General features: G+C 37.2%; 1 protein-coding gene across 3 annotated transcripts in view; it reads right to left on the bottom strand.

Moving 5' to 3' along the window:
* Nucleotides 1-16,605, bottom strand: part of LAMB4 (laminin subunit beta 4) — a 131,224-nt gene that overhangs the window by 88,490 nt on the left and 26,129 nt on the right. For 2 of the 3 annotated variants that reach the window (XM_074193922.1, XM_074193924.1), the window contains exons 6-10: nt 16,197-16,385; nt 14,396-14,459; nt 13,445-13,659; nt 7,125-7,245; nt 5,458-5,646 (exon numbers count right to left, since the gene is read on the bottom strand). In XM_074193922.1, coding sequence (XP_074050023.1) covers nt 5,458-5,646; nt 7,125-7,245; nt 13,445-13,659; nt 14,396-14,459; nt 16,197-16,385 — 778 coding nt within the window. Of the gene's footprint in view, nt 1-5,457; nt 5,647-7,124; nt 7,246-13,444; nt 13,660-14,395; nt 14,460-16,196; nt 16,386-16,605 lie in introns of those variants that run through there. The other variant, XM_074193923.1, reaches the window with a different exon arrangement.

Genomic DNA, 16,605 nt, shown 5'->3' with positions numbered 1-16,605 from the left:
GGATTAACTTCACTTAGAAATAACCTTCTTACATGGGTACAAGAATGAAAGGCCATGATATCTATCAATACCACATGACATTGTTCAAAAGAACATTTATTACAGATGAAGCTACGGGTGGAGACCTTGGTTCCTATTCTGAACTTGAATGAAAATGTTTTTTCCCGGAAAACTGGAAACTGATTAACCTTTTATATCTAGGCTCTAGCAGCAATAACAAAAAACCTCACTTCCTTCAAAATATTACTTAATGTTAATATATTTTTTTTCAAATATATAAAAGGCTACTTTAGGTTAACAGTAATAGAGGCTAGGACTGGATCCTAGCTAGATATTTCTCTTTACAGTTGAAACTCAAACTCTCTTACACAATCTTCCTTGAAACAAATCAATCAAGTATTAATAAATCAACAAGCTCTTAATAAGAGCCCATTTTGTGCCAGAGGCACAGACTCACTCACCTCTGACCTATTGTGGTTATGTGACCATGGACAAGTCACTTAATCTCTCCTCATACTTGAAAATTCTCTAATACTATTAGTAGCTGAAAAGGTTGACCTACATTAATAGAGGGGATTTCCTTACTTGGCAGTACCAATGTGATTACAAATCCAGTCTCTGTCCTGTTGATGAATATCACATACTGTGCTAAGTATTGGGAAAATAAATTTCATGCCTGGGTCACAGGGCTTTTTTTATATTAAGTTTTTTCCTCAGCACTAGGACAGTGATTGGTACATAGTAGATATTTAATAAATGCTTGTCGACAATTTAATTGATAGATAATGATAATATTAACCCACATAAAATTTTCATTACAACTCCATAAAGTAAATATATAAACATTTTTGTCCACATTTCTCCCTATGAAGAAACTGATTTACAGTTGTTATGGTAGGAGCAAAATCCTAATCACTTGCTTCAATGCAAGTTAGGTAAAGTTTTCCTCAAAAAGTATTGAAGAGGGAATGGAGCCAAGATGGCAGCGTGAAGACAGAATTTCTCAGAAACTCCTTCTCCAATAAACTCTCAACGCTGTCAAATGAAGACTCTAGCCAAAATTTAGAGGGGCAGAACCGACAGAAAGACTGAGTGATACATTTTCCCAGTTCAAGATAACTTAGAAGTTCCATGGGAACAGTGTGTTTCACCAGGACTGGGGTTGGGAAAGGTGTATTTCACCAGGACCAGGGGTTGGGAAAAAGCCCTGGCCACAGCTCAATGCAGCCCAGCCAAGCCCAGGGAATACCTTGAAGGGGCAGTGAGAGAACTCTGCTATACCAGAATGAGTGTGGAGTGAGGAGCAGCAGCCTCAGAGCAGCCCTGTGGCAAGAACCTGCAGCAGGAATCTGGGGAAACCAGCCTTCACCTCCAGAAAACAGCCCACAGATGGTAAGGGGGTCAGGGGAGAATTCAGAAATCTCTGTGCTCTCCCTGGGGCAGGACTCTGCTGTTTGCCCACACTCAGATCCAGGTTGCAGTTTGGCCTTCCATACTAATATAGCAGGGATCCTCCTCACAGCTCCAGGGCAGAGGGGAGTGCCTGTGGTCATCTACATATCAAAGCACAGGCAAGACTTTGGAGAAATGAAGGTCCCAGTGGGGTGTCCCCAAAAAAACCCCAAAGCCAGTGTCCCAATACTCAAAAACTCAGGAAGCACCCCAGAACCAGGCACAGGCTGGAGAAATGGGTAAACAGAGAAAAAAGAGGAACACCACTGAGAAATTCTTTGTGATCCCAAGAAGGATCAAAATACTCAATCTAAAGATAAGGAAGTACAAGCTCCTGCATCTAAACACTCCAAGAAAAATGGAAGTTGGGCTCAGGCTATGATAGAGCTCAAAGAAAAAGATTTTGAAAATCAAGTAAAGGAGATAGAAGAAAAACTGGGAAAAGAAATGAGAGAGATGCAGGAAAAACATGAAAAAGAAGTCAGCAGCTTAGTCAAGGAGATCTAATAAAGTGCTGAAGAAAATAACATGTGAAAAACCAGCATAGATCAAATGGAAAAAACAGTTCAAAAAGTTGAGGAGAAGAATGCTTTAAAAAGCAGAATTGGCCAGATGGAAAAGGAGATAAGAAAGCTCTCTGAAGAAAACTATCCTTCAGATGGAGAATGGAGCTAAAGGCAGATGGAGAATGGAGCTAAAGGAAACTGGTGACTTTATGAAAAGTCAAGACATAATACTTCAACACCAAAAGAATGAAAAATTAGAAGAAAATGTGAAACATCTCATTGAAAAAAACAACTGATCTGGAAAACAAATTCAGGAAAGATAATTTAAAATTATTGGGATACTTGAAAATCATTATCAGGAAAAGAGCCTTGACATCATTTTTAAAGAAATCCTACAAGAAAATTGCCCTGATATCCTAGAAGCAGAGGGTAAAATAGAAATTGAGATAATCCATTTGTCTCCCCCGGAAAGAGATCCAAAAATAATAACCCCCAGGAAAATTATAGCCAAGTTCTAGATCTCCCAAGTCAAAGAGAAAATATTGTAAGCAGCCAGAAGGGCACAATTCAAATATCATGGAGCTGCAGTCAAGATCATACAGGACTTAGCAGCAACTACATTAAGGGCTCATAGGTCTTGGAATATAATATTCCAGAAGGCAAAAGAGCTTGGAATGCAACTGAGAAGTAACTGCCCAGCAAAACTGAATGTCCTCTTCTGGGGGAAAAGATGGACTTTCAATGAACCAGGGGAATTTCAAATGTTCCTGTTGAAACAACCAGAGCTGAACTGAAAGTTTGATCCTCAAATACAGGACTCAGGTGAAGCATAGAAAGAGGAGGAGAAGGGTAAAATATGAGGGACTTAATAATGATGAACTGCATGTATTCCTGCATAGAAAAATGGTACTGATAATGCTCATGTGAAACTTCTCATTTAATAGAGCAGGTAGAAGGAACTTTTATAGATGAAGCAGAGGAGAGAGTTGAAGATATAATATATTATAAAAGTGGCATCAATGGCTAAAAGGGAAATGCACTGGGAATAAGAGAAAGGAGAGGTGGAATAGGCTGTTATTTCATATAAAAGATAAGTATATATATATATATATATATATATATATATATATATATATATATTACAATGAGCTTTTGCAATGATATAGAAGGGAGGAAGGCAAGGGGGAATGAGGGAACTTTCACTCATCAGAAATGGTTCAAAGAGAAAACAGCATACACATTCAATAGGGTATAGACATTTAGAGTAAAAAGGAGAGAAGGGGGAGAGGGGGGAAGGGGGATGTAAGTGATGAGGAGAGGGTAGGTCATAGGAGAGAATAGTCAGAGATAACACATTTTCTTTTTTACTGCTTGCAAGGGGCTGGGATTGGGTGGCCTGCCCAGGACCACGGGGGTTGCTGGGTCTCAGGAGTGCTATGTGGGCTCAGGGTCTCTTGGCTCTAGGACCAGTGATCAGTCCACTGTGCCACTCAGCTACCCTACAGCACATTTTAGAAGAGGGACAAAGTGAAAAGAGAGAGAAAATATATTATATGGTAGTGGGGAGGAATGGATGGAGGGATTTACAATCAGCAACAGTGACAGTGCAAAAATATGGAAGTAACTTTTATGATTGACTTATTCATAAAGAATGTGATCCACCCAAGACAGAGCTGATGGTATCGGAACACAGACTGAAACACATTTTTTTTCTCTTTCCTTCACTTTTCATGAGGGTCTATATTTTTGGGGGGGGGGAGGGTGTATTATGTTTACTCTTAAACAAGAATATTTTAGTAATGTATAAAAAATCACTTGTATAAAAATATTCATAGCAGATCTGTTTGTGGTGGCAAAGCATTGGAAATTAAGTAAATGTCCTTCAATTGAGGAATGGCTTAACAAAATGTGGTATATGTATGTGATGGAACACTATTGTTCTATTAGAAGCCAGGAGAGATGGGAATTTGGGAAAGCCTGGAAAGATTTGCATGGACTGATGATGAGCAAATTGAGCAGAACCAGAGGAACATTGTGCACCCTAGCAGCAACATGGGGATGATGACCAACCTTGTTGGACTTGCTCATTCCATTAGTGCAACAATCAGGCACAATGCTTTATTTTTCTTCCTCAAAGGTATGGTTTATCTCTCATCACATTCAACTTAGATCAATGTATATATACCATGGAAACAATGTAAAGACTAACAGACTTCCTTCTGTGGGGGGATGGGGAGAAGGAAGCAAGTTTAAGGGAAAAAACTGTAAAAAATTCAAAATTAAAAAAAAGTATTAAAATACACCTTGCGACAATTTGCAAGAAACTACAAGCTCTAACTGGTATTATTATTTCCTGGTCATGAGTTCAAAATAGCCATAAGGAGCTCTGGGCATGCTTGGCTAATTGACTGTCATGGGCAACTCAAAGGCTAAAGACCTATCACTTATTCATTTATCACCTCAGTACATATCCTTAATGAATATTCTTCCTCTGCTATGGCTAATTAAAGTTCTTTTGCTAAGTGTTGAATAACTTATGAGGGTTTCATTTTGTACCAATAAGGAACCTATACTGTTGAGTTGAATTACATCTAGCCAAGAAGTTGGAAATTTGAGATTCCCAGCAGATTATTTTTCAACCATTTTTAGAAATGTCTGGGAAGTAACCTTTCAGGTCACTGGAATTTAAAACCAGTTTGTGTTTGACTTACTTAAATTTAGTTAAGTTAGTTTAAATTTAAATTTTACCCATATGGAAGTGAATGAGTATAATCACCATGATCAAAGGGCTTCTAAGAATTTCTACTTTAGCTATATGATTAGAAAAATTGGCTAATAATAAATACACAACAAAAAGCTAAGATTTGGCAGTACCCTAAGATGAAAAATGGATTATTCAAAGACAAACTCTAAGGTTCTTTCCCAAGTTCATTTAAAGTATGATTGTCTCTGTGGTTCATGCTGACTTGTTCCAAGACTAATTGCTGTCCTTGAGCTTGAAGTCAGTATAGATTAGGATTTACCAAGAGAAATATTCTTCCTAGGACATAACAGAATGAAACCATATTGTTTGGCTCAAGTTCCTTCCCACTTCATTTATTATGTAGAAAAGTCTCCAAAGAAAATGTTCTCATCCCCTGCAGAGCTGCCATAACTAGTAAATTTGGCACTCAGGTTAAGTTGTATGAAATATACTTTTGGCCAACATTATGAACTGTTCTCTCAAATCAGTTTTGTAATTCATGATGTGAAAATAAAGTAAGAAGCAATTAATAAGGAGACAGTTGAGTGAGAGGGAGGGGGAGATTAGTGACTGAAGGGGTTTCTCTACAGCTGGAGCCTTTGCTTTAGCATTTTATATCCTACATGTTGGGACTTTGGTTTAAAGTCCTATTTTCTCTACTCTAATAATAGTTCTGATTCAACAGAGTTTGAAAATGCTTGCTTAACATTAAAAGTTTTTAGTTTTTAGAAGAAGATCAAAGGACTATCCACTCACGAATGCAAGCATGAGGATCTGAAATTGCCTTGGAGGGGTCCCTGAAAAACAGGGGTTTGCAATGATCACAGTGTTGTCCCATAGTATTGTGCAGACAGTCTTCACACACTCCACCGCTGGCACCATTACTTGAGAGGTACAGAGACATGTCAAAGTGACAGCGTTCAGAGTGACCATTGCAATTGCATGCTGTAGGAGGAAAAGAGAAATAATTAGACATCCAAGATACCAATAAATTAGCTAAGAAGCTTTATTTAGAAGACAAGCCTTTGGACTGAAATTCTCTCCTCCATCTCTAGAAAGAGTTTAATTGCTCTCTTTTCTTTTCTGGGATCAATGAAAGATTCAAAGAATTGGACTACATAATATGTATGGTACCTTCTAATCCTAGAAATCCTTGAGACTAGGATTCTGAGTCTAGATTGTATCCAATAGATATTAAAAAGGTAAAATATTAAATTAAAGCTCTTCAATCATATTTTGAATACTTGGAAGAGTTACACATTTCATCCTTGTGTTCAGTCAAAATAGGATTAAACATTTTCACTTTTGCTATATAAATACTCCCCTGATCTTTTTTTTTTAATGTTTAAATTTCTTGGGATATCAAGTTTTCTTACATACATGCTTTTCCAATAGCACATTTAGAAGAATTTTCTACATTATACTTTTTTGGTCTTTATTTTTGTTCAGATCTGTGATTTCATGGGTATATGTATTTCTTGTAAAGAAATTTCCCTCTGTTAATTTAGGTCAGCACCTGACAAGTCCCTTAACTTTTTAGAGTCCTCAGCAACTCTCTAGGACTAAAAAGTGTCAGAAAAGGTGCCAATCTGAATTGGGAGAAGGGAGCTTGCTCATATCAGTAAAATCATAGGTCCACTCCCTAATCCTCCATCAACTCTGGCTTATCTTTAACCCTTTCTAAACTTATTTCTCTAACAACTTTAAAAAAATTATTTATTTAAGGCAATGGGGTTAAGTAACTTGCCCAAGGTCACACAGCTAGGCAATTATTAAGTGTCTGAGGTTGCATTTGAACTCAGGTCCTCCCTGATTCCAGGGCTGGTGCTCTATCCACTGTACCAGCTAGCTATCCCATATAGTAGGATGCAAAAGCCTATCTTGCTCATGTATTAAATTCTCATGTCAAGCTGACAGGAAGTGAGACAATCTCAATTTCATGTTGTCGTCTGGGGTTAATATAGTGTATTTGAAGAAGGTACTGGGATTGATAGATGTACTCTTAGAACAGTGACATACCACCAACATTTATTCTACATATATAGTGCTTATGTTCCTTCTCCTAAAAGGGCAAGATAGAATGACTTTTTTTTTTAAAAGAGGCAATTGGGGTGAAGTGACTTGCCCAGGGTCATACTACTAATAAGCATTGGAGGTCCGATGTGAATCAAGGTCCTCCTGACTCCAGGCATGGTACTCACTGTACCACCTGGTTTCCCTGGAATAATTTTTTTTTTAAATTGAATTGAATTAAAAATGTTTCTTTCAAGGATTTGAGAAATTTAAAATAGCACTTGAAACAACTGGAAATTACAAAACCATGCCTGGGAGTCACAGAATTATATCACCATTGTCCTGTGTAACCCCACACAATGACCTTACATCCTACCCTTAAAACAGGCTGAGTATATATTTTCACCCACATCTGCAAGCATTATCCTGGAGACCTTCAGCTGGCCTCCAGGGAACATCATGGAAGAATTCCTTGCATCTCTCACAATTTGGGCCATCTGTATTGTGCTGGCAGATACACTGACCATGAACCTAATTTAGATAAAAAAACAACAAGTATTTTAGGCCCTTCAGTGGAACATGTTTAAAGTGTAAATGAAATCTTGCTAACTGTCATCTTCCTGAGTTCACATCTGGTCTCAGACATTTACTAACCTTCAGAAACTCACTTCACCCTGTTTTACCTCAGTTTCCTCATTAGTAAAATGAATTGAAAAAGGAAATGACAAACCACTCCAATATCTCTACCAAGAAAACCCCGAAAGAAGAATTGGGCAGAACTGAACAACAACTTTTTTGATGGTGACTAATTAAGGGAGCTAACTGTGTATAAGGTCATTCAGTCTGATATGATTATGAATAATTTAAATAATTCAAATTTAATTAAATATGGAAGAGTATGGGTTAGAAGACAGCCTGAAACAGATGAATTAAAAATTGTTTGGACAAGTAGATTCAAAGAGTAATCATTAATGTTCGTGTTCAGTTGCATTCAACTCTTTGTAACCCCATTTGAGATTTTCTTGGCAAAGATACTGAAGTGGTTTGCTATTTCCTTCCCCAATTCATTTCATAGATGAGGAAATTAAGGCAAATAGGGCAAAGTGACTTGCCCAGGGCCACAAAACTAGTAAGTGTCTGAAGTCACATTTGAACTCAGCAAGATTAGTCTTCCTGGCTCCAGACCTCATATTCCATCTATTGTACCACCTAGTTATTATTAATGGTTCAGTGTAAAATTGGGAGATTTACATTGGAGGGTCTCAGTAATCTGTACTTATTCCTATTGTGTTTAATATTTTTTTAAATCAGAGATTTAAATAGAGGTATGGTTATTGTACTTATGAGATTTGCAAATACACAAAATGAGAATAACAAAAACACTGGATGACATTCAGGATCTGAAAGGATCTTTGCAGACTTTAAGACTGGGCTAAAGTAGTTCCTGGTACATTAAGAAATGCTTGTGAATTTACTAAATCTAATAAGCTCAGATTTACTAGTGATAAAGTTAAAGTACTATTCTTCTACCATGTACCATATTTTCTCTCTCCTTTCACTGACTCTGCTGTAGGGTCAGTGGTGCAGCAGACAGATCCCTGGCCCCCACACCACCCCTTAGGCCCAGCATCCACCTGGCCCTATGGTACCAGACAGGCCATCCAATCCCAGCCCCTTGCAAAAAAGTAAAAAAGAAAATGTGTTATATCTGACCACTCTCCCCCCACGGTCCATCCTCTCCTCCTTCATTCACATCCCCACCCCTTTCCCCTGCCCCCCCTCTCCTTCTTACTCCAGATGCATATACCCCATTGAGTATATATGCTATTTTCTCTCCTAGCCACCTCTGATGAGAGCGGAGATTCCCTCATTTCCCCTTTCCTTCCCTCCCCACCTTCCATATCATTGCAATAGCTCATTGGAATAAAGAAAAATCTTCTTATATGAAATATCTTGGCCTATTCCTCTTCTCCTTTTTCTTTCTCCCATTACATTGCCCTTTTTTCTATTGGCTCCATTTTTATACCATATTTTTATCTTCAAATTCAGCTTTCTCCTGTGCTTCATCTATAAAATCGCTTTCTACCTGCTCTGTTAATTGAGAAGGTTCATATGAGTATTATCAGTGTCATTTTTCTATGCAGGAATACATGCAGTTCATCCTCATCATTAACTCCCTCATATTTTCCCCTTCTCCTCCAATCTCTATGCTTCACCTGAGTCCTGTATTTGAAGATCAAACCTTCTGTTCAGCTCTGGCCATTCCAACAGGAACATTTGAAATTCCCCTGGTTCATTAAAAGTCCATCTTTTTCCCTGGAACAGGACATTCAATTTTGCTGGGTAGTTGATTCAGTTGCATTCTAAGCTCTTTTGCCTTCTGGTATATTATATTCCAAGCCCTATGAGCTTTTAATGTAGTTGCTGCTAAGTACTGTGAGATCCTGATTGCAGCTCCATGGTATTTGAATTGTGTCCTTCTGGCTGCTTGTAATATTTTCTCTGACTTGGGAGTTATGGAACTTGGCTATAATATTCCTGCGGGTTGGTTTTTTGGGATCTCTTTCTCGGGGGATCTGTGGATTCTCTCCATTTCTATTTTGCCCTCTGCTTCTAGGATATCAGGGCAATTTTCCTGTAGTAATTCTTTGAAAATGATGTCAAGGCTCTTTTCCTGATCATGACTTTCAAGTATTCCATCAATCTCCCTGAGTTCTATCCTTTGTCTGAAGGATTTGTTTTCCTCAGTTTTCTTATCTCTTTTTCCATCTGGCCAGTTCTGCTTTTTAAAGCGTTCTTCTCCTCAATAACTTTTTGACTGTTTTATCCATTTGACCTAAGCTGGCTTTTAGCATGCTATTTTCTTCAGCATTATTTTTTTGGATTTCCTTGACTAAGCTGCTGGCTTCATTTTCATGTTTTTCCTGCATCTCTCTCCTTTCTTTTCCCAGTTTTTCTTCTAACTCCCTCATTTGATTTTCAAAGTCTTTTTTGAGCTCTGTCATAGCCTGAACCCAATTTCTGTTTTTCTTGGAGTCTTTAGATGCAGGAGCTTGTGCTTCCTCATCTTCAGACTGAGTATTTTGATCCTTCTTGGGCTCACAGGCAAAATATTTCTCAATGGTGTTCCTCTTGTTTTTCTGCTTGCTCATTTAAGAAGGGAGTTGCAACCAGCAATGGCAACGGTGGAAAAATATAGAAGCAACTTTTGTGATGGACTTATCATAAAGAATGTGATCCGCCCACAACAGAGTTGGTGGTGTTGGAACACAGATTGAAGCACATTTTTTATTGTTATTGTTTTGGGGGGTGTGCAGGGCAGGTGGGGCTGGGTGGCCTGCCTGGGGCCACACAGTAGGGTGACCATTGGGTGTCTGGGGCTGGATTTGGACCTGGGTGCTCCTGGCTCAAGGGCCAGTGCTCTGTCTGCCACCCAGCCACCCCTGCTATTATTAATGCTTTATTTTATTTTGGGTCTTTTTTATTCTTTTTTTTTTGGTTTGTGTGGGGCAGTGGGGTTCGGGTGGCTTGCATGTCACATAGCTGGGTGATTGTTGGTTGTACGGGGTCGGATGTGGGCTTGGGTGCTCCTGGCTCCAGGGCTGGTGCTCTGTCCACTGTGCCACCTGGCCATACCTACAATATTACTATTATTTTTTTTTATTTTAAATTTTTTTAGGTTTTTGCAAGGCAAATGGGGTTAAGTGGCTTGCCCAAGGCCACACAGCTAGGTAATTATTAAGTGTCTGAGACTGGATTTGAACCCAGGTACTCCTGACTCCAAGGCCAGTGCTTTATCCACTACGCCACCTAGCTGCCCCTTTTTTATTTTAATTTTAATTTTTTTCCTCTCCTCTCAAGTGAATCTATATTTTCTTGGGGGGGAGGGGGTATTTTGTTTACTCTTAAACAAGAATATTTTATTAATGTATAAAAACTGTACAAAATGAGAATAAATAAATATTAACTTTTAAAAAACAAAAAAACAAAAGATAGCAATAAAAATCTATTTTTAAAAATCTTGCTTAGCTAGACCACATTACAATATGGCAAAGATCATTATAATATCTTTTGGCTGGTCACCTGGCATTAAGTTAGGTGATCTATGAGAATCTACTCTAGCCCTTGAATCTTGGTGTTGTTAACTGCTTTCTTTAACATTGCTTAAAAAAATTTTTTTAAAGAAATGCTGATCTAAAATAGTGAATATAAATGTTTCCACCTGAAATGTAGAACAGAAACAATGTCATATTTGAAACTGAGAAGGTATTGTGCATAGCTCTTCCTTTAAAATATATAATAAATTGAGCATGTAACTTTAAAAAAAAAAGTACTATTCTTGTGTTCAGAAGATGATTCCATGAGTACAAAATGGAGAAATCATAGTCGGGTGACAGTTTGAGAAAGACACTGGAGTTTCATTGGATTTCAAGCACCATATGAGTCAAAAATGTGATCTGACAGACAAATAGACAAATACAATTTTGGGTTTCCAAGAGGCACAGCTTCTAAGTAATAAAAGAGGTGCTGAACTCTGTCATAATCAGACCACATTTGGAATAACATGTCCAGGTTGGGATACCACAGTTGGAAGGACTTAAATGAGTAGAGAATGTTAAAAAAATAACAAAGTTAATGAAAGACTCTTGATTTCATGAGGCTTAATTGATGGGAACATTAGACGTAGAGAAAACATAGAAGGAGGGGTTGATAGACATAGTCAGGAATTTGAAATATTCTTTAAGTGTTCTCCAGAGAGAGAGAGAGAGAGAGAGAGAGAGAGAAAACAGAGAAGAGAGAAATAAGAATAATTTGCAGCAGCAAATTCAAGTTTTGTAACCCTAAAAATTAACTATTAGGGTTAATAAATAGTGGACTTGGGAGGGAGTGGGTTTCTCTTCTTTGAAAGTATTTGAGTAGAGGCTAGATAATCACATATGTATCTTGTTCTAGGAATTTTTTTTTGGTGAGGGGGAATATGAGTTGAACTGAATGGACATTAGAATATGAACCCAATGTAAAATTCTGTGATTCTGTTCATAGTCTTGAGTTTCTTAGTTCTCAACTCAAATACTGAAACTTTGGAAATCAGACACTGAAGTGAAAATTAGAGACCTGAAAATAGTACATTAGCGTAGTGAGGATGTTTGCTGTGACAATGAAAATCCCACACCAGTACATCTTCTCTTCATGTCTCCTGGAAAACACGTCTCCACTTACTACCAAATTCACCCGATTTCATTTCTCCTCTCTTCCTTTGAGGAGAAACTGATTTTTTCCTTTGCTTATCAGATGCATAATGAGTTTCTTTCTATCCAAAGCCCTGTTCACTCAAACAACAAGCCAACAAGAGTTTATTATGCACTTGTCAGGTGCTAGGTCCTGTGAAAAGCCCTGGTGGGTGATATGTAAAAAAAGCAAATATTTCCTACCCTCCTGGAGCCTCACATCTTAATGAAGGAGACACCATGTCATTAACTAGTCTCAAACAAGATATGTGTGTATATATGCATGTATATGGATATATACAGAAATATATATTATACCTATGTATAAAGATTTATGCTCCCCCACATATATATGTACCTACACATATGCATATATTTAGAGAAAAAGAGAGAGAGAGAGTTCTGCCAGGTCATATCAAGCTATAACAACTTTGACTATAACCCCAGTGATAGGGGGCTTACTTTCTTGGGTTTCTTTCATTTGAGGATCAATTTAGTTTGAAGCAGCTCATTGGCAGGTAGTCTTCAGGACACTGCATTTTTCAGATAGAGCATCTCTAAAACATCATCAACTGTCCGAGATGGGTTGTAATCTGTTTTCCAAGAGAAGCTTCTTAGACCAATGAAATTGGAGGTCATTGGAGAGTTAACTTATGACTAAATAGAGCCTGAGGACAGCACAATGTTGTACTGATAGTGGTGGTTTTTCAAGACAAATGTCAAGAACCAGAAAGATCCACAACATGGAAAAGCAGAGCCTTTTATCCTTGAAAATTGCTTTGCTTGGCACTTGTAAATGGTAATTTCTACAGATGAGAAGACTGTCAAGAGGATGCTCTCTGGGCAGCTGTGTAGGCTGGGTCTTTGTTAATGAGTTTTGTTCTTTTTTTGGCTATGGAGGTCCAGGAACTAGATTTCTCAATTGATTTAAAGGTGATCAAGATCTGGCAAACTGACTCATGCTGATCAACTCCAAAGGGCTGATAAATAGACTAGAGATCAACTTCTTAATTTGCAGGGAGAACAAAAATTGCCCAATCAATTTTTCAACACATAGGCATTTCATTGATACTTACTGAATTAAATAATTGATTAGATGAATGTGAAATTCTTCCCCCTCCTTATTCCCCCCCCCAAAGATCAATTCTAGGCCTGAAATATTGCTCTTTTATTCTCATGTTGATTTGGAACCTTCATCATTGCAAAGAATTGAGGGGTGTCTGTGTATAGTCATGAGTATTCTCATAATTATAATTGGGGTACAAAGGAGAAAGAACTTTATAAAATGACTTCTTTACCCACAGAAGTATCACTAGCAACATTTGAGAGTAGGAAAATATGCTCCAATAGTGTTATCAATTAAGCCTACATAACTGAGCTGAATGCTATCTGCCTTCTCAAAGAATAGGCATTTTCATTACTTTAATAGCAATATGCATTCATCTCAACGATGACCTATCAGGTTAATGAAAGAAAATAAAACAGGAGGATTTCAAACTTACCATTCCAGGTGGGCTGAAGACATCTCCCCGGATATCCTTCATGGGGCCACACTTATCAGCATGACCATTGCAAAAACATCTTCCCCGAACAACCATATCATAGAGAGCATAATAATATTTATCAAGAGGATCACTTGGCCTTCTTCCAAGCAATGTATCCCCCAGAGTGTGTAGCTTAGTAAAATTTATTCTCAGGTTTGTTAGAGTCACTAGATCTAAAATGAGGAAAATGAACCAAATGGACATATTAGGACCAATTGTGCAAAACATCTTCCTTAGCAAAGGGGATTTTGGCTGAGTACACCCAAATGCAAGGTCAGGATTTAGAGTTTGAATCAATGGTACCAATAATAAAAACAAATCAAGAAATTCCCCCAAAACCCCTCTTTTACTAAATGTAAACACCCAACAAGAATATACAGTGATAGGCACAAGCCTCTAGTTTCCTGCCAGGCCTAGATTGATGTCAACAGCAATCCACAAGGGAATAAAAACAAATTTAAGTCTAAAGAGCTTAAGGAAAATTAAATAAGGTTTGCCTGCAAATTTATATTATGTAGATTATTAATAAATGTTCACTTATTAATTTTAAAACACAACACTTGGTAATAACAATTACTATAAAATTAAAGCATTTGTTCCTCTCCCCTCCTTGAAAATGGTTTATATAGGATTCATCCAAAATTGGGACTTGATGCATTTATCTCATTCTGGTTTTAGATCTACAGAACTAACACAATGCAGCCTAACAAGATCCAGTGGGCTCTGGGCAGAATGAATAATGCAAATGCCAAACTTCTTTTAAAATATTCAGGGAAGCTCCAATTAAACATGCCATCAAATTGAAATTTGGAATATGGAAGAATAAGATGCATCAATAGAGCAAGACTATATAATACTACCAAAATGTATCAGTAAGGAGAGGTTAGGATTAACAATCCAGTCTCATACCCTGTATGTAGGGACTGTAGGGATTTTCTATTTCGAAGCTGGGATCCAAAGCTTTTAAAACAACCTATAAAATAAATATGTATGAAAAATCATTATTTTAGTTCACATTCACAATTGCAAGATTCAACCCTAATGAAGATATGTCTAAACATACAAAATGCCTACTCACTCTAACTCAACTACTCAGAAAGCCATCTGAGAAAATAAGACTAAAATAGAGAACAAGAAATGAATATGGTCAATATTTTATAAACATAATAAGAGGCAGAATGGTAAAACAATAAGAAAGGAAAGAAACAGGCCTACCATGCATCAGGCATTGGGATGAATACTTTACAAATATTATTTCATTTGTATTCTCAGAACAACACTGGGAAGAAATTACTATTATTATCCTTATTATATAGTTAAGGCAGACAGAAGTTAATCTCATAGCTAGTAAGTGTCTGAGGGCCAAATTTGGACTCAGGTATCCCTGATCCTAGGCCCAGAAGTCTTCACCACCTAGTTACTCCTAAATTCACTCCTTCACAGAAAACAATTACTTAGAAACAATTAAAAACTTCTCTTTATTTGGATATAAAAACCCCATATAAATAAAATATATAAATAAAAAACAAATTAATAAATATATAAATACATAAATAAAATGTATAAATAAAAAACAAATTCTATCTCAGATCAAGGTTAAGGTGGTTCAATGGACCAGAGAAATCTTCAATGCACATGATTATATTCAATTAGGGGTAGCAGCATTTTTCCTTGCCAAAGGCTCATCACTGTTCTTGACTTCTGTTTTCTCCAGACAGCAAAATTTCCAGAGATTTCTTGTGTAGTTACTGCCTCCCAAGATGCTTCAAGTCCCACTTCCAGCTGGGAAAAACTATACTTCCAGTTGGCCCTCTTACTAGTTTATGAGCTACAGTCTGAGCAAGTGGCCCTGCCTCTCCTGGTCATTAGCTTATGCTATTATTACCTGTTCTTTCTTGTGTTGGGATATTAACTGACCTGCTACCTTTGTTGCTGAGATAGTTGCAATTCTATCTGATGTAGAGTATTGCCTTGCAGGAATATGTCATATAGATATGATCACTTTATACAATGTGGACGGTATAAAGGACTTACTGAAAATTGATATGGGAAAGGTCAATACACTGCTAAGATTTTTTGAGGCTTTTAAGTTTCCACTGAATTTGCATCTAGAAGCATTGGTGAATTCCAGCTATAGAAAAGAATTTACTTACCTATTTCCTTACTAACATTGAATTATTTTTTTAATATTTTTACCGATAATATCTGTTGTTTTTATATTGACTAGATTTTGCCCAGTATCTCTCCCTTCCTCTATTGCTTCCAAGTTATTTCTTACAATAAATTTATTGTTTGTGTTTTAAATGAATTTAGGATTATTATCGAATTAGAAACTTTTCATCTTTTTCCAAAGCCAACATTTCAAATTTCAACATTATCAAGCCAAATATTACTCCCCAGAATTATCTCAAGCATATAGATAGAAAAGAGAATTCAATTTAAATAAAAGCAATCCAAAGGGAAGGTAGGTAAATGAAGTTAAGAATACTTGAATACAAATCAGACCTCAGACACTTATTAGCTATATGACTCTGGGCAAGTCACTTAACTTCTTGTACCTTAGTTTCTTCATTTATAAAGAGAGCTGGAGAAGGAAATGGCCTTTCTAGTACCTTTGCCAAGAAAACCCTAAATGGAGTCACAAAAAGTTACACATGACTGGAAAACAACTGAACAACAATGGCAAAAGAAATCCAAAAAAACAATGTACCTCGCCTTCAGTAGATGGTTCAATATCTGAATATTTGGAATCACAAACAAGGTCATCCACTCCTTGTGCCTGGCCAGATGGGATGTCGGGAAAAGATGAAGCACAATCTTTTGCAAAATACTTAACAACTTTCCATGTCTGGCCATAGTCCATAGAACGCTCAACTGCCATGGCTGCAGGTCGAAAAGACTGAACAAACATTTCAACAAATTTCTTCAGAAAAGTGGAATTTGGTGTTAACTTTAGGTTGAATTTTGATATTTTCTAATTGCACATTATATGTCGTGAGGGATATAGGTGGACTCACAATTAATATTTGGTAAGAAGGATGCTTTATAACTCCAAAAGGAGTTTGATTAAACTTATTCAATCTCCTTTACCTTCTGTCTCTTCATCCTTATAAGCACTC

The sequence above is a fragment of the Macrotis lagotis genome, chromosome 7 (genome assembly GCF_037893015.1).
Source record: "Macrotis lagotis isolate mMagLag1 chromosome 7, bilby.v1.9.chrom.fasta, whole genome shotgun sequence".
Taxonomy (NCBI): Eukaryota; Metazoa; Chordata; class Mammalia; order Peramelemorphia; family Peramelidae; genus Macrotis; species Macrotis lagotis.
Note: the sequence above shows the minus strand (reverse complement) of the source record. Positions and strands in the feature narration are given on the sequence as shown.